Source organism: Lissotriton helveticus, chromosome 10 (assembly GCF_964261635.1).
Source record: "Lissotriton helveticus chromosome 10, aLisHel1.1, whole genome shotgun sequence".
NCBI lineage: Eukaryota > Metazoa > Chordata > Amphibia > Caudata > Salamandridae > Lissotriton > Lissotriton helveticus.
Genome location: NC_136071.1, coordinates 909,925,810 through 909,948,448, shown reverse-complemented (window position 1 = coordinate 909,948,448; position 22,639 = coordinate 909,925,810). Strand labels below are relative to the sequence as shown.

The 22,639-nt window shown below is 44.5% G+C and overlaps 1 protein-coding gene across 1 annotated transcript in view; it reads left to right on the top strand.

The window, feature by feature from the left end:
- Positions 1–22,639, top strand: part of IGF2BP3 (insulin like growth factor 2 mRNA binding protein 3) — a 1,020,294-nt gene that overhangs the window by 214,344 nt on the left and 783,311 nt on the right. Inside the window, exon 3 of the mRNA XM_078663554.1 lies at positions 12,492–12,540. Coding sequence (XP_078519680.1) covers positions 12,492–12,540 — 49 coding nt within the window. The remainder of the gene's footprint in view (positions 1–12,491; positions 12,541–22,639) is intronic.

Here is a 22,639-nt window from a genome sequence, read left to right as displayed (position 1 = left end):
CCTCTGCTATCGGATTTGATTAACCAAGCCAAGAGTCTCCCAGCTCTCCCTCCCTCTGCATGCTTAGTGGCCTGATACGTGTTAAGATCTACTATCCATAGTCTAGCCCAGGCGGTGCTATACAGGCTTTTAACTTCAGCCAGCTGCCCGTGGACCCCAACTCCCTCTGCGAGCTCACTGTCTAGGGCCAGAATTCGGGATTCCAACTACTCCTGTTCCTGGGTCACCAAGCGCCGGGTGCCCACAGTCTGACCTAGGCAGTGTCCCCTAGTCACCACCTTAAACGCCTCCCATTCCACTAGAGGCGAACTGGCGGTGACCTGATTATTCAAGAAATAATCACCGACAGCTGCAGAAAGCACCTGATGGAACCCATCATCTTCTAACAGAGAAGGGTCTAGTCTCCACCTTGGTATCGCGGGTGTCTCGGGGATCGGTGTAAAACTCAGGAGTCGGGGACTGTGGTCAGAAAGGGCCCTGCCAAGATATTCCGCTCCTGACAACAAGGGGGACAGAGTGGGTGGAGAAAAAAACATGTCATTGCGTGTGTGTAGGTCGTAGAGGAGAATAAGAATACTCCCTACTGTCTGCATGATGAAGGCGCCAAACATCATTAATTACCCCAACCAGAGGCCCATTCCCGAAACCCTCGAGCCATGGAGGCAGCTGTGGTACCCCGCAGCGGAGGTGTGGACCTATTCTGCACATCTACACGCAGTTCAAGTTACCTCCTAAGATTAAATTCTCATGGGGAGGCTCTCCAGGACACTGGAGAGCTGGTTCAAAAAGGATAACTGGTACCGGTTCGGGGCGTAAATACTACCTTTTGTAACCTCTTTGCCCTTCAAAACACCATTAATGATCACATATCTCCCCTCCTTGTCAATCACCTTCCTGGTGAGCTGGAAGGGTACCCCTGCTCTGACCCACACCAAAGCTCCCCGGGAGAAGACCGAGTATTCGGTTGCAAAGAACTGACCCCTCCATCTGCACCTCAAGCGAGCATCCTCCGCCTCATTAAGGTGTGTTTCTTGCAGGAGAACCACATGCACCCTAGTTGCTTAATGTAATTCAGTATATTATCTCTTAGAAGAAGATCCCATCCCCCTGATATTCTACGTCATAAGTTTATACTCCTCAAGGCGACCATCCGGACCCGCCATGATAAGTCGGAGTGTGTTTTTCCCTCCCCTCCCCATCCCAGACCAAATTCGGAGCTGCCCTGGCTCCTCTGGCATACAACAACCCCAACAAACAAACTCCCTATCCCGAGAGCCGTCTTTAACAGTCCGCTGCCTAAACTTATACACTATGGCAATAACCACGTGCCTGGTGGTATCCTAGAGTAAATCGGAAAGGTCTAAGGTAAGCATCTCTAGGACCTACAGAGGGGGCGCAGCACACACAAAAGGAAAGCGGGTGTACCAGAGATCTACTCTTCTACCATTGCAGCTTCAAAAGGCTGCACCAGCTCTCCCCCTGCTGCCTCTACTCAGAAGCCCTCCGCAAAAAACATCATAAACAATATAGCCCAGAGACCCCAAGAAGACTTAGCTTGGTAGCAAGGAGGATGGAAGCGAGGGAGAAGGATTGCAAAAGTGGGGCCAATGTTTCCCCATCCCCCCCCCAGTTACTTTAGTCCTTCGGCAGACCACCATTCGTGGCCCGCGTCGCATCAGTCAGTTTCCTCTTCCCCGTACTTGGCTCCGAGTCCTTCTCAGAGGATGAGTCCCTGCCCCGCAGCAGGTGTGCCACAGCTGCCAATGTCTCTGCCCTCTCCATCTCCGTCCGAAACGGATTCAGCTGTTTGGACACCTTTGAGCCTTCCGGCGTCTCGTCTCGTCTCTTCTCTTCTCCGGGCGGTCCGATCTGGTAACCTGTCGCACAGTATTCGACCTGTGGGCACCTTCAGAATTTTAAGAATCAATACAGTCCCAGTGTGCGGGTCCACACAAAAGAACGTTTTCCCGTCCAACATGATCTTAAGCCGGGCAGGAAACCGCAATGAGTACTGGATGCCTTCCTTGCGCAGTGACTTTATAACTGCCAAAAACGAAGAGCGACGACGCTGCACCTCCTGCGTATAGTCAGGAAAGAGGGAGACTTTACCAATCTCCACTGTAAAGGGACTGTCTGAGCGGGCTTTCCTCAATAAGTCCTGATCCCCGAAATGGAGCAGCCTAGCCCCCATCGCACGTGGGGGACGGCTGGGTGCCGGCGGGCGGGCAGGCACTCTGTGGGTCCTCTGCAAGGTGTAAAATGGAGAGAGGCCCTCGGGCACCATGACATCCCTCCCCCTAGGTAGGTAACCAGATCTTGCCCCTCCACGCCCTCCTGCAGGCCCACCACCAGCACATTGTTCCGCATCTTCAGCTCTTTTCCAGGGTAGAACCCTTACCCGCTAACTTGGGCCAAGACATTGTGGTGCGCGGGGGCCAGCACAGCCAGGTCTACCTTATACTGCTTCACCCTGTCAGCAAGTTTGGCGTGCTCCGTGCGCAGCAGGCCCAGACCCACCGCCACAGTGCTAATATCCTGGTGCAGCGTCGCCTTAGTGTCTGCAATGGCCTCTAGGATTTTGGCCAGATGCTTCTGGACTGGGACCTCCACAGGATTAGCCCCATCTCCCTCGCAGCTGTCTCCGGTAGAAGCGACTCCAAGTCTGGTGGGGGCCCAACCGGTTTCCCCGAGGTTTACTCGTGACGGGGGGCCCAGAGTCTGCCACCTTCAAACGGGACCTCCTCTCCTTGTGCGGGCACGACACCCCTGCCAGCGTTGCCAGTACCCACCACTCCAGAGTCCAACAGGCCTCCACTGACGAGAGTCGCTCACTGACTCCTTGGCACCAGAGTTGGACCCGGCCGCTCTGGCTACCCCAGACCCGGCAGAAACTCCACAGGGGTCACCCCAACGCCGTTCCAACAGTGATCGATACCAGCGCTCACTCAGCGGTGCACGGCTGCGGAAGGTCTCCAAGGCCGCTCCCGTGGGCATCTCACCAGTGCTCCTGGGTGCCAGGGAAGAACCAGCTGGCCCCGGACCCCTTGTTTCAGCCCCCAAGCTTTTCCACTCTACTCCTGCAATCGTCACAGGAGGCTCTCGGCTCTCGGCCGGCCAATAGGGTCACCAGGCAACATGGTGGACGAGCTCCAGAGTCCCCGGCCGTCGTGCTCCCCCCAACGCCCGCCAGGTGCTGTAGCCGCCCCTTGGCCAGGCCGCACTCAAACCACCCTTCTTACAGCCTCACATGTAGTCCGCCAATGTCACCATGCAGCAGGTTCTACCTGCCCGAGCCGGCTCCACACAGTCAGTGCTCCCTCTTGCCTGAATCAGCGCCGTCTCCACTCTGCCTGGAAACTGGATGCACAGCCGCCCACCGGGGAGCAGCCGCTGCACCGCTACTCATCCTGCAGTCACCGCCATGGAGTTACGCTCCCGTACCGGTCGCCATCTTGAGGCCATTGCGGCCGGCGTGCCGTGTCTGCCAGAGCCTCCGGACAGCGAGCACACGAGGCGAGCTGGAGGGGGGGGGGAAACTAAGCCCCCAGTGCTCTCGGGGACCAGCCCCTCTCACTGGCACCAGGGTCCGGACCCGATCGCCGGTTTCAAATGGATAATTAGCGCAGCTAGCGTGGAGCTCCGGGCTCACGCGTCCGCCATCGTTTGCTCTCAAGCCACGCCCCTTGAAATAGTATTATTGATGTGAAACTTTTGACAAATGCTTTTCCTGCTGCCTGATTTATTCAACTCTCCCACATAAACTGGTCCACCTCTATTTCATAATTCTAGTGGCCTGGGACATACGCATCAGTTAGTATGAAAGGAGAAATATGTAGGCTTTAATTTAGGATTGCCTATTGTGAGTCAAGCATGTTAAAAATAACGTCCATTTCTGAAATTTGGTATGGGTCTGTGCCACAATTCTGCATGGGTCTGTGCACTGTGATTTTTCAAACAATTTGTTTTTTAAAAATTCGCACAATATACCAATTAAGTATGTATTTGTGGCTAACTTGTACAGTACAACATTTAGAAACCGATCTATAAACGTGAAAAGGATAAATATTAAAGAAAATCGCAATTGATGCATAATGATTGTATTAAAAAATAACCATTTAAAAATTCTAATATATTTAAAATCACAAGTTATCGATAACTGACTTTAAAAATGTAGATACGTTTAAAGTTGTAATTTATTAGTAAAAACGGGAATTTTTCAACTTTTTCTAGCAATCGCTGCTTCTTTAAATTGAGCCACATGCAGCATAAACTCAGTCTAACCATTCTTAACATTTCATTTATTACATTCATTTTGCTTATCTTTTTAATCCAGCAAAACCTGTGTTTTAGCATAGATTGCCATCTGGTGTTGGGTCCAGATGTTTGCCCTTTGTTTTTGTTCAAAGAAGTCATGTAGTCACGGCGTATGTGACTCCTACTTTAGGGGATAGTGCGCATGGGCATCGACTCCATCCTCAGATTGTTTTTTTCCGCCATCGTGTTCGGATGTGTATTGCTGCGGTTCAGTACCGTTTTCGGACCCCTTTGACGCCCAATCCACTACCCTCAACGGTGTTATCGATCGCACATAGTCTCACTTCGAAAAACTTTCTATCGGAAAACTCGAGGCAGGCCATCGGGCTTACCCGTGCCGATGGCGCTAGTAGTCGATAGAACGGACTCCATTCAAGCTATGTCCCGGATGTCATGCTAAATTTCCACTCATCGACTTGCACGAAATGTGCAACCTCTGCTTGTCCCTGGAACACGACGAGAAGGACTGCAAAGTGTCTATCATTCCAATCAAAAAAGACACTTCGTGATCGTCTCGCTCAACGCCACGAGATGCAACATCAGAGCGACTTTGTTCCGGACATCTTTGGCAAAGAATTCGATACCCAACACCCAGCTCAAGGGCCAGAGGAAGAGCAGATCTCTGCGTCTGAGGCTGACTGACATGGAAAAAGACATCACTGAGGATCAGTGTACCGTGAGGCCAGATTCCCCCCCCCCCCCCCCCCCCCCCTCCCCCCCTTGTGCCCATTTCACATGAGCCACCGGCTCCAGTCCCTCCTTCGCCCTCTGGTTCAGGTCGGCACCTACAAAAAGTTTCCAATGCCCTGCCCTCCGGCCCAGCTCCGAAACAAAAAGAGAAGCCTTCTGGCACGAGGCAGCCCCACTCTGATGCCAAACAGACACCTTCAGCATCAAGACATAAGACAAAGCATCCATCGGTCAACATACCTTTGGAACCGAAGATTCCACCTTCCACACCGAAAGACTCTGAGCCGAAACCCTCTGACGCCCAAAGGCTCGGAGCCGAAACCCTCTGACGCCCAAAGGCACTCTTCCAAAGAGCACCCGTTCAATGAGCCAACTTTGGACCCGAAAAAAGAAAAAGCTGGTGATAAACCCTAAAACAAAACCTATTCAGGCAACCTTTCCAAATAAAACGGGAAATTAACCTACCAGAGGACTATCCTATCCCTCTTAAGAAGAATGTGGGTACTAACCCTTTTCCTTATTATATTAAGCCTCCTTCTCCTCCTTTTAATCCTAACTTGATTATTGCACCCTTAAATTCAACACCAACACCAATTATACCCGACCCACAGGATGAAGGGGATGAGTATCAGGATTCACCAAGACACTGACCCTTGGGAGGATTACCACACAGATCCAAATACAGATAATGACCCTGATTTGTATCCCTCCAGACCCTCCCCACCTGATGACAACATTGGCTATGTCGAGCTCCTTAACAGGGCTGCTCATTATCATGGAGTAGAACTTCGTAAAGAGCCTCTAAAAGAGGATTTCTTCTTTGATACTCACTTAATCACAAAGAACTACTCATACCTTGCCAATACTAAAAGGCATGTTGAAACACACAGACTAGGTCTTTAAAGATCCTGTAAAGGCAAGAATAATCACTCCTACAGTGGATAAAAAATGTGAATCCTCTCCTACCGATCCTATTTATATTAAAGGTCAGCTGCCCTTAGACTCTCTTGTAGTCTCCAATGCATGCAAGAGGGTTAACTCACAAGCCACAGGAGAAGACCCCCTCCTTCTGACAAGGAGTCCAAACTTATTGATGCCTTGGGCAAAATAGTGGCTTCACAGGCAGCAAAAAACTGGCGCGTTGCCAACGCCCAGGCGCTGCTAGCTTGTTATGACAGGGCTCATTACGATGAGCTAGAAAAAAATAATGCATCATTTGCCTGACGAATATAAATCTAAGGCTCAATACCTTATTCAGGTAGGTAAACTTCTTACCAATACCTCCATTAGATGTTCACTAGACTCAGCAGACACAGCAGCTCGTGCAATTAACACCAGTGTACTATTACGCAGACATTCTTGGCTCAGAATTTCTGGATTTAAGCCGGAGGTGCAAATCTCCATACTTAATCAACCCTTTGGCAAAGAGCATCTTTTCGTCCCAGCTGTAGATACCTTGCTGGAAAAGATTAAAAAAAGACAGAGGTCGCAAAGTCCATGGGGGCTTTACAGTTACCTGCCAGTAGGGGTTCTTTTCGCCGCTCATTTTACAGGGGTGGCTCAAAAACATTGTCCCCTGAGAATCCCTCCTCCTCTTACAAGGGCAACAACCAATCCCCCTCGTCCAGAGGATATTCTAGAGGAGGTTTTAGAGGAAACCATGGTAGGGGAAGAGGTAGAGGTAATTCCACACACACTTTCCCCACAGACAAACAGTCACTTCCCTCTGCTATCCCCCGATCATTCCACTCCTGTCTAGGGACGTCTCTCCCAATTTCTACCTGTCTGGAATTCAATCACCTCAGACAAGTGGGTGCTACTAATGATCGAATATGGTTACTGCCTAGAGCTTACGAGCACTCCCCCAAATATTCTTCCAAGAGCACATGCAATGTCACTGGAACATCTCACCCTCTTAAAGCAAGAGGTTATATCTCTCTTAGGAAAACATCTTATAGAGCCAGTCCCATTATAATATCAAGAGACTGGGGTATACTCCCTGTATTTCTTAATTCCCTAAAAGGACGGCTCTCTCAGGCCTATACTAGACCTCAGACAGCTGAATCTGTACATAGTTGGATCACTTTCACATGGTCACATTCCAACAGGTGCTCCCACTACTTCAGCAAGGCGACTTTCTGTCCACTTTAGACTTGGACGCCTATTTTCATATTCCCATTCACCCTGCTCAATGAAAATATCTCAAGTTTGTGATAGACTGACAAATTATCAGTTCAAAGTTCTCCCATTCAGAGTAACTACAGCACCCAGGGCTTTCACCAAGTGCCTGTTAGTAGGCACAGCTCATCTAAGAAGACAGCACATTCATGTCACCCCTTACCTATCGAGGGAGAGATGGATCTATCAAGGGAGAGATGGATCTATCAAGGGAGAGATGGATCTATCGAGGGAGAGCTGGATCTATCGAGGGAGAGACCTATATAGTATGTATACATACATATATCTCTGAAAAAAATGGTTAAAAATGTTTTTGATACTGACATTTTCACCTACCTAGAATGTCAATTTGATTTCTTTTATGTTGAGAAATTGCACAATATTACACAAATCCCACAGGTGGCCAATCCCACGCCGTGTATGGGCAGTAGGATAGGCTACAAATCCTGGTCATCAAAAGTAAGATATACATAGTAGCTTTATCAAAGGTTTAAAACATAATATATAAAATCAGGCTTTTGGGCTTTGTCAGGACTTCAGTATATATAAATCGGACCTATTGGGATTGTCAAAGGTTCACCACAATGTTAAGTTAAACGCATTTCCTAATTACCGTTAACCAGTGGAATCAAGGACCATAACCAATTGCATTCATTTTTAAATCACGGATAGAAACTTTCACGAGTAGTAGTTGTCATTGAAACATTTTAAATGAAGCACTCCATCAAAACAACAAACTTATGTTTCAGTCTTAAACACTCTTCAGGACACTACTTGCAGCCATAAGAACAACCACAAAAAGTCCCCACACTCCAGCTGCAGAGTATACAGTTCGAACTCGAAGTGATTCGGAAATTATGGTAAACTCTCCTGCTCATGCATTTAATGACCCAGGAGACTTAGTTATTTTTTCAAAAGTCCACCAGAACAATTACATTAATAGTTGGTGGTGCCCCAGTGTAGAAGTATATTTGTGTGTGTGTATTGTGTTGGGTTTTCGGCTGGGAATCTGAAATAAAATATCCCCTGCACTAGATGGACTGAGCCTTTTAATTGCGGAAGGAGTGTGTGTACTGTGGCGTTGTTGTGTGGTGGACCGGAAAGTATTCAGGGCGTCCTCATACCCTGATGCTCACCGTAGCTGTTGTGACCCGGCCCGACGAGTTTTGTACATGTGTGGGTGTGTATGTATATCTATCTTATCTATCTATCTATCAATCTATCATCTCGTAGATAAAAATAGCATAGAATTTTTAGATGTCAAAATGTACATTAAAAATGAAAAATTGAGACTACTTTGTTTAGATAGCTTACTGCTGGGAATGTGACACTCCACGCCTCTAGTGCTCACCCGAAACACCTCATTGCCAGTATCCCTTATGGGGAAATTCTACGACTGAAAATAATTTGCAGTGTAGAGACAGACTTTGAGAGATGTGCGAAAGAATTACTGGTAAGACTGAAAGCACGAGGGTATTCAGAAAAGGTGCTCATTGCTGCGAAGAATGAAGGCAACCAGAGATCAAGAGAACGTTTGTTGCCTAGTAGCACCATTGAAAACATAGAGCCTATAGAACAGTTGGTTCCGGAAGAAGTGCCAGCAGAAAAGCAAGGGCCCAGACTGATCACTGCATACAGTGACGAAGAACGTAAAATCAGATCTATAGTTAAAAAGAATTGGGCTATAGTGCTTACTGACCCGGTATTGTGAACAAGCTTACCATCATCCCCCACATTACATTCAGTAGAGCTAGAAATATGGGTGCCATTTTAGACCAAAGTAGTCCGGAAATCAGACAAAACTCTACATGGCTAAAGCCTACTCCAGGCTTTCGTAAATGCTCGTCATGTCGAGCGTGTAAATTTGGCGTCAATATGACCCATTCTCAAACCCCTTTCAGCACTAGTCGAACTGCCATAGCTGGAAGTTTCAATTGTAGGACAGAATTTGCTGTGTACGTCCTCACGTGCACCTTTGGCTTGAATTACATCGGCAGCACCAAGTTGCAGGTACACGTGAGGATGCTGTAGGATCCTCACGTGTACCTGCAACTTGGTACACAACAACAATGTTAACTGCCTTAAATATTTTGTGGTAGCACCTGTACCTAAGCATCGAAGGGGAGGAAATAGGGAGCTTATATAAAGACAACTAGAAACAGAAATAATACTGGAATTCGATAGCAAATGCCCGAATGGGCTCAATAACACCGAAGATGTGTACAATTTTCTCTAGATTTGTATTGCCTCCTTAAAGTAAAGAGTTCTGGTCGAGCCACAGTATAGTTTTATGTATTCTGCATTAAATTGGTCTTATATCTGTGAGCCCTGTAGAACGTAAAAGCATTAATTATGTTGTCTATTAGGGTAGAGTATCAAAGTTTTGAATCTTGTTTGCTATTGTATAGTTTACGTGCTTGGAACTGGAATCCAATATATAAATATATTTGCAAGAAATCGAAAACAATACCTTGTATGTTTTATATAATCAAAACAATGTTTTTAGAACACTATTGCACTGCTTATTTAGTAGGTATGAATGTTATAAGATTTTAGCTATATGCATTTTTGCATTTCTCATTTTTTTTATTTATACATTCATTTTTAGCATACTGATGCACTTTATTCTCATTTTGAGATCATATTAGCATGGTTTTGCACAATTATATCTCACTTGCTGCTACGCATTCTTTTGCATACCTTAGGAGCCCGATACATAACATCTACGTTGCTAACTATCATATGAGATGGAATCTAAAGAGCAGTTATGCATATGGATTAAGAAATCAGGAGTTCTTTATCAATGGATTTATCCAGCAATAGATGCTTGTTAGCACAAAGTGTTCAGGAATAGGTTAGGGGCCTCAAATATGAAAGGAGTACTGAGTAATTGACACAGTCACCATATATAGTAAATGATGAGATAAATTTGTGTTGTAGGAAACCTAACATACCTCAACACCCATATATATTTGTTCTCGTGTCCCTTTCTTTTATTGAATGGAATCTCTTTGGTTTCAGATGATCGAAATGTATTTAAACAGTAATTTAATTTTTACAGAAACCAGCTATCATGCATTTGCTATTCACTGTATTACATCACAACAAAAGACATGAAAAGACTCATATGCAATCGCAAGATGTGAGTAATAAGTCATTACGAAGTCTGTTTAGTTCCATTACCATGTGACCCAATCTTGTGATGAGGGCGGGTTTTTAGCAGTATTTAAAAATAACCAGCGGATATACAGTCTTTATGTGAACAAGGGCTTGCAAGCCCGAAACGCGCTATGTGATCATGCTGGTTTAGCTTGGTTCAAATAGACATCTTGCCTGAATGCAGTGGTCCGTCTCTCCTCCTTCGCCACTCGGAAGTAGCAGGAGTTTTTTTGTATGTGTGTATATGTATATATGTGTGTATATATGTGTGTGTGTATATATATATATATATATATATATATATATATATATATATATATATATATATATATATATATAGTTCCGTGGATTAGTAAACAGTGGTACAGCGAGGTCCATACACCAGTTCTTTATTGAAACAAAGAACAACACGTTTCAGCTGCCAACGTAGCCTTTGTCAAGTTCAAGTGAACTGCTCAACGGGTGGGGCACAAAAACTAATCACAATTTATAAAAAAATAAACATACTTTCACATTCAAGTGATGTTATCCTCTAACTGATTCTGAATCTCATACGTTTATAATGCTCGAGAGGGAGACACATACTCCGACTAAGTAAATGCACAACACATGCCTAAAATTATGTGATGGATTCTTTGGAATGTAACTCTTTCAAATCTTCACTGTCAAATAAGCATAGACATAGGAAACATCTGCTGGTGTTACGGATAGCTCATACAACAATATTTATGTTCCCAAGAAGGATAGTTAATCACAATGATACCGTTCTATAAAGACACATCAAATATAAATAAATACATGATCATTACATTGTAAACATCGGATATTTCGACAGCACATTGTCAGAGCGAACAGGCGATATTAAAAGTGCCTATCAGTGCAAAAAACTCTGGTTCAACTATGAAATGCATTTTTTGTGTTGCTAATCACTTTGGAGCTGTTTGGTGAATCTCCACAAAACTTGCGAAAAAGTGCTACGTTTTGACAAGTTTACGAATGGAAAGTTTCAGGGTGATCCCTCAAGCAGGGGCTGAAAAGAGGAGGTGGGGGTTCCCAACTCACATTTTCCCCATTCATTTTTTCATAAGAGCTTAAGACACTGCTAAACCTAAACATCTGAATGGATGTACACCAAATTTGGCCGAAAGTTAAATCTTGTTCCAGAAAGTGGGCTATTTGTACTTTGGTGTAAATCCGTTCAGTAGTTTTTTTGAGTAAGTAATGCTCAAAAACTAGGGACGTGGAGACTCCACGGATCCCGACCGATCTCAAGCGGAAATATAAATGCCCCCCCCCCCCCCCTTCACCCACCCCCAATATGCCGGGGAAATAAGTCTGTGGAGCATTTGTCATTTAGCGAAGAGGGCCGTACGCATGCCGCCTCCCAAAATTTTGTATAAATTGCGTTGAAACCACCTAACCTGGGGGGTGAGAAATTAATAGAAAAAAGGCATCTCTCCTTTATTATTATTATTATTTTTTAATTCCAGAGATTGTACTGTCCAATAAAATATAATTTTGCCCTGGAGGGGGTCTCTACACTGCCCCTTAAGTTTTTTTTTCTTCCTTTTTTTCCCCCCTTTCTCTTTTTTATAAACGTTTTAGGACACTGATATCTTTGACAGCAGTCATGCACATCATATTTTGCTCCGTCAGCCACAGGAGTCCCCTGGCCACAGATAAACATTTTGGATTCTTATTTTCTCAAAAATATAGATATGGATTTACACCAAATCACAAAAAGCATGGTTTCTGGGTAAAGTTAACCTTCTGCCAAACTTGGTGTAATTCTCAAGCTTTTTTTTTTTTTTGGCATTGTCTAAGGCATTTTGGGATTCCCCATTTTCCCTGCCACCCCACTTGACGGATCACAGTTTAAATATTTCACAATTCCTTTACTGTTCAGTTATGCATACCAAGATGTGGTCATGCTAAGAGCTTTGCAGTGGGTATTGTTACAACGTAGTCAATCAGCGGCGTGATAGTAAACTTGTAGATTTCTTGGCACAATAAGTTGCTGGTCATTCGCATGGATTTCTAAGATAACATTTATTATACTTCTTATTCGGTGAAAGTGTTTTTCTTAATCACTTCTTAGTCATATCGGTCTTTCAGATTTTCTTTTTAACTATGCTGTCATTTATTTACAGGAGCCGAAAACTACAGATTAGGAACATTCCCCCGCATTTGCAGTGGGAGGTAAGAAATATAACATGATTTTAAATGTATGTTAGCATTGTTTGACCATTTGCTGAAATACTTATTTTTGCCCTAAATGCAGGGCCGGTTTTAGCGCTGGTGGAGCCCGGTGGTACAAATACTTTTTGGCGCCCACAGCCCCATGATCTATCTACTCCTCAGATTCTCTCACTGCAACGGGATGCAGTGCCCCTCATCTCTCCAATCATAAGTTATTGTTAAACACATCACAAGCACACCTAAGGTCAGTGCCCCCTCAAAGGTCAGCGCCCTGTGCGGCCGCACCGGTTGCACTGCCCTAAAGCCGGCCCTACCTAAATGCATTAACTGCACTGTCAATCACAGGGTGAAATATATCATCGGTTGAAAAGTTTTAAAAGCCAAATTTATTAAATCCTTCACAAAGACTGAATTTGCATTTTAAGAAGTTCTTAGCATTGCTGTTTAATCCAGATTGGGTTGTTGCACTGGCTATATTCTGGAATATGCAAATATGTGCCGGGTTGCGCTTTGTTCTTGATGAGCCGTTGATCTGCTGCGACCAGGGTAGCTCTACTAATTAAAGTTCATTACATCCTCAACTGTCTTACCTAGTCTTTACTATTGGTGAAAGGTGTCTTGATCCACCACATTCCCTACTAACTGTTCAACCTGGTTCTGCCTTTGCTATGTTCTGTTTCATGCTTCTGAGTTCTGGCTTTCCCCAAATTGGGAGTTCGCTGCTATTGTGATCTCCCGTCGCATTTCTTAAAGCGCTGTATGCTGTTCTGCACTCAATGAAAAAAAATCATTCCTGAATGCTACCCTTTTGGGTTTTGTCTCCATTTCGCATGACAACTGTTACCGGCACAAGGCTCGGAATGCCAAAATGCATGCTGCCTTTGTGTTCCAGCAGCCATATTTAGTGTTTGAGTTCAGCACCCAGTTGAGAGAGAATGCATCAATTCGATACACCATATTGTTTTCAAGTGGATACAGGACTCTAGGAAGATGATTCACGCCCTGATTATTAAAAGGCAAGGCTGTTTACACCCTGGACTTGGGGTTGTCGGAATCCCCGATTGGTCACCAGGTAGTCCAGAATGCCGCTGCTTGTCTTATTTTGAGACTTCCTGGCCTGCTTCGCTTTACCATCCAGCAAAATGATTTTCATTGGCTGCCTGTTAAGAAGCTGGTCTTTTTTAAATCCTTGGTGTTGGTTCATCGTGCACTCTTCCTTTCTAGCCCTCTTTATCTTGCGGAAAGATTATTGCCTTATCGCCCATCAAGATTGTTGTTCCCAAAAAGGCCTCGCTGATGTTGGTCAGGAGTATGAGAAAGGGAGGGTTGCTTTTCCTTTCTGGTTGCTACGGCTTGGACCAAGCCCCTTTCTAGCTTTGGACACCTTGGGCTCTGATTCTGTATTCTGTAGGCGATTTAAAACGTGGTGGTTCTCTTCTCGCTAGTTTGGTGTTAAGTTTTTTTCCCCACCTGAATTTCCTAGCATTGGAACACTCAAAGGAGTAACTGTGCTCTCTACAAAACACCGCCAGTCATTCATTCAGGAAGGCTACATAGCTGCCCATGCAGCAGTTGGAACTCTTCATTTGGCTTTACAGCACAGTGACAAAGTACAAAAAAGAAGTAATATGATTAATTCTCATCTGTGCAGCTTGGTTATGGATTCTAAATATGAGGGACTGGTTTCGCGGACTCAACAATAGCCAACATGTTTTTACCCTAGCAAATGAGGGGTACTTTAAGTAGAGGATTAAGAACCTCTATTTGTGTATTCTCTTTAAGCATTAACACAGTTTTGCTTCTCACCGTTCTTGCATGAGGTGAATTTGAAAAGAATAGCTGGTATTATCTGATTGGGAATAAACAAAGGGGTTTGTGTTAGTTGAGAAACTTAAGTCTTAGATCGTTTATTGAAGATTAAACATTTAAGGAGTGACTACAAGAATCTGGTGTGGCAGGTAAAAAAGGACGAATGCAGAATCTTGGTAGCTAATTATTTGACATTGGCAAAATAAAATAGCAAAATGGATATTGGCCATTAATCTGATTGATAGACTAATAGTGCTGACACAAGTGTTGAACAATCGAAATGGGTCTGTTGAGATGGAAAAGTCCTCTGCATAGTAAAGGATGTGTACCCCTGCCATGAGTGCCCAACTGTACTGTAGTCGGTATCCATATTAATGATTTATTTTAGTTTTTGTTTTGTCATAGCTAAACACGGATCATGCTTGTGCGCCATGATGTTGCATCGCTGTCCATACACTGAGCCAATGTGCCTGCAATGTAATTTTTTTTAAGTGTTTATTTCTACATTTCACAATTGTTTGTTATATCTATAATGTTGTACATTGCAATGTTTATGGAAGACGAACATTGTAGCCATCCCACCACTTCCCACACTGTTGTCAAGAAAAGCCACTCAAGGCCTGCTGGGTAAGGGAATATCCCCCCAGAAAAACACAGGCCACTGGTCCTGCAGCAGCAGAACTTGCCTGTGAGGAAGTGGAAAGGTTTGGAGGGAGCAAGATGCAGTGGGAAGTCTTGCCGAGAGCACTCTGTGAGAGGAGACTGCTGTGCACTGAATGGTAGTTGCCAGGGTGCAGGATCGTATCTGTTACCCAACCCGGTATGTCGGGAGAGGACTGCTGTTGACTTGCTCGTGAATAGAGTACCGTGGCGGGGGCTTGAAGCCTTTACCAAATTGTTGTGGTTACCCCGTATGCCAGGAGGGGCCACCACCGCAGTAATTGTTGCTGAGAGTAGTACCAAGACCTGTACTGGACTTAGTGGTGACCCTGTGTGCCAGGAGAGGCCACCGTGGTATAGGTGGCTATGTAGTAAAGACCGAATCCTTGTCAGTGGGTACTGCAGCAACCCTGTATGCAAGAGGGGCTCCTGGGACAGAGTATTGCAAAGATCAGGCTGTTGCTTGGGAAAACTGAAGCTGCAACCCACACGTTGGGCAATAAAGTACCCTTTGAGAAGACTTTCGTCTGTTGCTGAGACCCATTCAAGAGGATCCACCCTCGCCATCTGGGGATAAGCTGAACTTACTGGGCCAACGGAAGCAGGTGCACCTTCGATAGCCATGGAAGCCTGCGGAGCGCTCAGAAGTGAGCCTTTGCCTGCCAGGTGCTGCTGCACACACCGCATGCAGATTGACTCGATTGATTCGATTGATTTGGATTTGAGCATTGCAAGTGCCTGCAATCGGGTCACATGCTGAACGCTGCCTTGCTCCTGGAGTCGTTAAGACTTGATATTGACTTGTCTGGCTTCTGGGGAATGCTGCTAAAGGTGCTACGGCACCATAGGCCCCTTTGACTGTTTCCTAAGAGTCATAGTAGATTCTTGAGTAATGCCTACTTGTCAGCATTCCCTGGATGTGGCCACCAGTGAATAGGGAAATAATCCTCACCACATTACAAAAAGAGGGTGGGATAGTAATTTGCCAGTGAAACACTAGAACCCCCCCAACCTGAAAGTGTTATTGCTTACGAATGTTGTAATACTTATTTGAATGCATAGATCTAAAATATAATGCTACTTTTTAATGTAAAAACAAGTATTTGAGTGAACATGTATTAATTGACATTTCTGAGTGCTCTTTGACTTACAAGTTCTTTTCACTAACCTGTGTCTACACTTCCTGCCACCCCTCCCCGTAGCCCCCAAGGTAGCCTTTGACTGCTCGGCCACTGCTTCCACTGAGTTAAGTGCCAAAGGGATATTTGGCAGAGTTGCACAGGATCCATAGTAGCTCGGGCCTTGGAATTCAGGAGTGAATGGATTCAACCACCATGGGCGGGCCCAGTGCCACTGTGTGCCCTATTGCCCTCTGAAAGGGGTCTGACAGGGTCATGCGTATTAAATTTCTTCATGTTGACCTGGTTATTCATAGTAATTTTGCTATTTCATTTACCATCCCTGCACATGTTTTTTTTTTAAACTTCTTTTTATTACATTCGTCAGTATCAATCTATAGCATTACACTAGGCAATGTTTGCTAATACATACTTGTCTTCTTACTTTGGATTTCTGTAACATATGGACATTTGTAGAGTAATCCACAGTTCTAGCAGTTCACCCCCCCCCATTCACCCCCCATTCAATACTCCTTATCCCCCACCCCCTCCATTTTTAGCAATCGGGTATCCCTCCTCTACGCCTGAACACTTCCCAGTGCTGCCATACATTTCCCCATTTCTTGGGGCAGCCCCTGCTTTCATATATTGTCTTTTCAGCAGTGCAGCACCAGTTCATATCCATCTTCCATTGTGTCACTGTGGGCGGTTGAGTGGTCCCCCCTGGCCCCGGTAATATTTATTTTGGCCACCATTGCTGCCACTAGCAGCCAAACTTTTTTCTATTTAGGCATGTCTGTTCCCCAGATACACGTAACACATGTCACCTGGCATCCATAGGAACTTCATGCACCACAACCTCCGATATTATCCTCGTCCCCTTCCTCCAATACTGCTGTATGATCGGGCATTCCCATATAATATGAAAGAAGGTACCCCTCTGATTACATCCCCTCTGACAATTCTCCGTTGGTATGCGCCCCAGCTTGAACATGAGCATGCTGCTGTAGTAAGACCTATGTAAGATTCTCCGTTGGACGAGCCTGAACCTTGCCCTAATCACCACTTCTCTAGGGCTTTGCACCACCTCCGCCCAGTCATCCTCCTCCAGCAAGCCCACGTCAGACTCCCAGGACTCCCTTAGCTGTAAAAGGAGATCAAGGGCGTTATTGATAATCTTATATGTGCAGGACAGTGCTTTACCCGGAATTGTATCAAATACTAATCTGTCCTCTAGCGGGCTATATTCAGGGATCTGGTCCCCCCTCCTTGAGATGACTGCCCAGCGCATGTTTCATCTGCAAGTACCTATAGTGGTCTGTATCCGCTAATTGATATTTTTTTTGTAATTCGGGGAGCGTGCACATGGCCTGTCTCCGCCACACATCTCCCAGGCACGCTATATCTATCCGTTTCCATTTACTGAAACCCCTTAGTCTGCCCACGTCCTGAAGCATATCGCTGTCCCATATAGAGGTCTGTTCCGTCAGTCTGTTAGCCCAGCCAAGAAATCAATTGGCCCTCGCCCACACATTTACTACTATCTGTGTATGTGGTGGCATGCTTTCTTTCTTCCCTCGACCATACAGTGCACCTAGGTATCCTCTGCCCCCCGTCACCCAGTGGTCCACCCTGTACGCTGGGTCGTTTCTGTCCGTGAATACCCAGTCATTGAATACCATTAGGTGTGAGGCCCAGTAATAAATTTAAAGGTCTGGAATGGCTAATCCGCCTTCATATACTCCCTTTTGTAAAATGGCCAATGCGATATGTGCGCTCCCACTGTCCCATAATAGTGTTCTCAGTTCACTATCCACGTCCTTAAAGAATTTGTAGGGTATTGGACAGGGGGTGTTTTGTATGACATACAATATTCGTGGTAACAACATCATTTTGAAGAGAACTGCACTCCCAGTAAGGGATATTGGCAGATTCCTCCAGTGGCGACGTCTCTCTTTAAGCGGTCGAGCTGTGGTTGTAAATTCCCCCCAGAAATCCTGCGTCTTTTCTGGCTATCTGTATACCCAGATATTTAAAGCTATTCTTAACATGCAGCTTGGTTTCTGCACCGAGCATTGGAGGTGGTCCGTTTGATATATGAAGTAACAAATACCCCCTGACATATGAAATCTTCTAGGACAGGGCAAAACACAATGTAAGTATCTTCCTAGACAGTAATAAATCACCATAAACAAATGCAAAATGTGTCTCATAAATCATGTACAAAAAATGTCAAACGAATAAAATTGGAACTATTTTACAGGAAGACAAATGATCAGATTTTATTCAGTATTTGGAGTATAAAAACAACATAAACATTCAACATATAATATTCACTATTAAAAAAGGTTTAAAAATACAAACATGTATAGGACAATTATATTTGAAAAGAATATGATCCAATAATGTTCTGTGGCTGAGCTGTATATTATTCGACACGCGTTTCGGCGTTTAGAGACCCCTTCGTCAGTAAGTAAGGCCACAAAATCCTAAAATTCATAAAAACATTACTTAAGTCAATAGGCCTATAAATGTTTGACATAGTAATACAATTAATAAGGTCTGAGTTTTAATTACAGAACAGAATCATGAAATTGGACACATTTAAAAAGACGGTATATAGATTTTATAAGTTATACTCCCTGTATGGCTATGATGACCGAGGGGTATATAATGCTTTATCAGTTACAGATGGCAAAGTACAGCATCGTAGTGTAAATAGAATCAGAGAATATGGTAAAGCGATAGATATAAAGATAGCTGGGATAAAGTAAAATGTATTTATACAGAAATAGATTTCTTAGTGAATCAATGATATGCTGATCTTAGTAAATATATCCACAATACTTCTCTCATGAATATCAAGTAATCGGCCATATATACACAACTAAAAGAGCTTAGGTGTAGATCAATAAATGAAAAAAGATAAGTCCCAAATGACCCAGAGTAAACGGTGTCATGCAGAGTGTGTATAAATATAGGTGGCTATTATATGTAGTACCTGTATAACTAATACAGGAAGCCTGGATATATGTTAAAAGATTAATGCTTCTGTATAAAATAACACCTAATGATATTGGGTAATAAATAGATGTAAGCGTTAGTTTATATAGAGAAACTCCGATTTCCATGAAATAAGCAGACTATATTTTATACATATGGTAACAAACCTTGTTATGTCATATAGATAAGGGTGGTTCAGGACCATTTTTAATGTCGAATCACTCGATGTATAATTTGGTCCTCCAGCAATGGTAGGATCAAATAGTCCTTTGTGTGAGACGGGTATCAGAAGGTATAGAATAAAATCTATAAATAAGAAAATAACGATAATGAATACTATTTCAAGAGGGATATTCCCAAAAATGTATTCTAAGGGTTGCTAAGGATGCATATGCTTTATCTTATTATGGAAATGGACAATCCTGCAACAAAAGCATCATTTGAAGATATATAAAATCAATGGGCTGGCAGAGGCGACGCATATATAGGGATGAATGCCCTGAAAAAGTGACAGAACATCCAATGTCAGGCTAGTTATTACTGTATCTTTAGGAGGTCTAACAGCTATATGTTAACTGTTGGTATACGTTGTGCCAGAAGAATCTTAAAGGCATAATCTCATTGATGCAGAGGCAGAAGGGTAAACTCTGTATATATTAACAAAGGGTATAATATAGAGCTCTACAGGATATGAGCTTGTTACATAGGGCATAAAAACATCAACTGTCCTGTCTATTGTTACGGTACTATGTATCCTTCAACACGCTCTGTCTAGGGGGCTAGTACAGTCATCTAGGATACAGGACTGAAGTTTTATGGCCCAATTTGAGATGCAGACCTATTGGCGCTTACCTTGTTTTCGTGATGTTGGTGCCCGCTGTGGACTGTCCTAAAATAGCGGCAGTCTGGTGTTCAAGGGGATAAAGGATGACGAAGCGAAAATATCGCTGTTTTAAATGCCGTGAGGCTGCGGTGACGCCAATGATAGGCGTATTACGTAATGAGAGCTGCCGGCGCGGCTTCAGTGTCATGGGACTGGCGTCATCATAGACATGGAAGAGTGCTGCGAAAAGAACATTAAAAATGGGCAGCAATGATGAAATATAAGATATGTGGAATCTATATCAATAAAGAGAAAACTAATTGTGGTGTCAAAAAAAAATGAGTAATTCCTAAATGGAAGACCAGAAGAAACAAAAAGGAAAAATGGACAAGGGCGGTTCACTATGTGTACTACTGTAGGGGGTTAGTGGGACATCTATGAATAAGGTTTTTAGGTTTAAATCAAGATGAATCCTGAAACTGTGTAGGGCAATCCTGTATATTTATAATAAGGTCTAGAGTGATATTTATGATATCTTCTATTGGGACATTATTCAGTTATTTTCGACAATCTAATATATTAAAAGAAATACCAAAAATGACATAAAATGATTAACTAAGGGAGCTACATCACTGATATATCTTTATTTAAAGGGACATATTTAGATGGTTATGTATTTACTCTTATGAACTCAGGTGGTACTTTAGACCTTGACAGATTATTGGGCTAAATTGTGGTATTTTCCCAGGGTAGGTCGTTGTTAAGACCATTTTTGAAGGTGTTTAAAGTAAATATCCAGAAAACCTCACATTTTTTTCTTATATTGCTGCCATTATTGGAGTCAGGTGTATTGATTTTTTCTAGAATGCGCCAACGCAGGGGGCGTGGTTTGGACGCCGAGAGGAATGGCGGCTTAGGGCTTTCTCCTCCCGTGACGAGTTTTGGCTGACGAAATTGGAACCTATTCCGCTGATCTAAAATCGGTCCCATTCCCAGATTCGGAGACTGGAATGTGAGAGTCGCAAAATGAGCTGATTTTCAGGTGCAGAAGTGTTCGAGGAGCACCACATTTTGTCAAAGCCCGGAGCGCCTGACGCCAGAGGAAGTGCGAACATACGGCGGCTTCCGCAGCTATCAGACGGAGGTCGAGCGTTCTACCGACGTACAAGAGCCTCATGCATTCAGGCCCATCAGTTGCAGTGACGAGCGACGGACTCCCATGACCCGCGTGTGAGTACCCTACACCACTCTCTCTCCCACCATTAGCCCGGTCTGACCCACACACAGCTTTCCCAAGATGGCGGGTGCTCGTACTGACAACCGCGGATCGGTCTTGTCTAAGTGACCGCGCACATGCACTGGCGCTAGATCTGCAACACAGAGGCAATTGCGACAGAGGGTGTTCAATATACTGACACAAGCCTGACATCGAGTAATGCAGTGGTCAATCTAGAGCGGTGATCTAGAGGGGCGATCTAGAGACACTCGTTTTTGAACATAAACAACAGGATTCACCGCTGCCTATGCCGCATCACCAAAGTCATATGCCCTGAATCGCATGTTCAATCTGCAGTTTACATACGCTATGCGCCACTGCTGGTTTGTCACGACTGAAGGAAGCGCTTACAAAATGGCGGACGTGCCATTTTCATAACAAGAGGAACGATCGAATTGCACAGTAACCCAGCCAGCTCCAGAAATGAGAGGAATGAATCCCCAGAGGAATGAATACATTGCGTTGTGGCTTGCTCGACCTATATGAGGTATACATATACACCAGTCCAGACAAGCTGAGGACGGGTGCGCAGTTACCGACAGCGACCATGGACGTACATCTCTGGTGGGGATTCCACGTGCTATCTGCGCTGCTGTACTTGCCGACGCTGTGGAGAGGAGACCTATATAACCAGAGTTGATCTAAGCGAAGGTAGCCCAGTGTCACTGTTAATTACTGCACACACTTACCTGAGGGCAACACCCTTTGTGTCATTCATACGACACTCTGTCCTGCTACCATTTCTTATGAATGTGTCGAGCTAGCCTTCATTCTAGTGGTCAATTACACCCTGTGATCTTGCCTCTCAAACGTTGACGGCTAGTTAGCCACGCCATAATATATCTACGCGCTGACTAGAGAGAAACTCATAGGTCCTATGATCGTGCAGTTGCTGACCCCATAAGTATTCCAAGATCCGGCGGTTACGGTCCAGATCCGGGGTAATGGAGAGCAAGGAGCAAAAAACCCTGAAAAGGGTCCAATCTGACCACTCAACCCAAGCTCACCTGTTAAAGGCAAGAAGGACACTAATGAAGCGATAGAAATGATCCTAAGCAGACTGGATGAGGTGAAAGAATTGGCCAAATCAACTAAGGAAGAGGTAGTGGCAATAAGACAGGACATACGAGATACCAATGCAAGGCTCACAGAGACGGAATCAAGGATTAGCCGGTTGGAGGATATTGAAGTCAAAACATGCGGAGCTATCTAGTGTCTGAACAAAGCCTCGGAGCAAACAACAAAGAAGCTTGCGGAATTGGAGGACAGGAATCGGAGGGGGAACCTTCGTATTTTCGGCGTACCAGAAGGGTCCGAGGATTCACAGGGCTCCTGCGTGCAGTTTCTGGAATCCTGGTTCACACAAGCCACCAACTTGACCTTCCACCATCCTCTAGAATTTGATAGGGT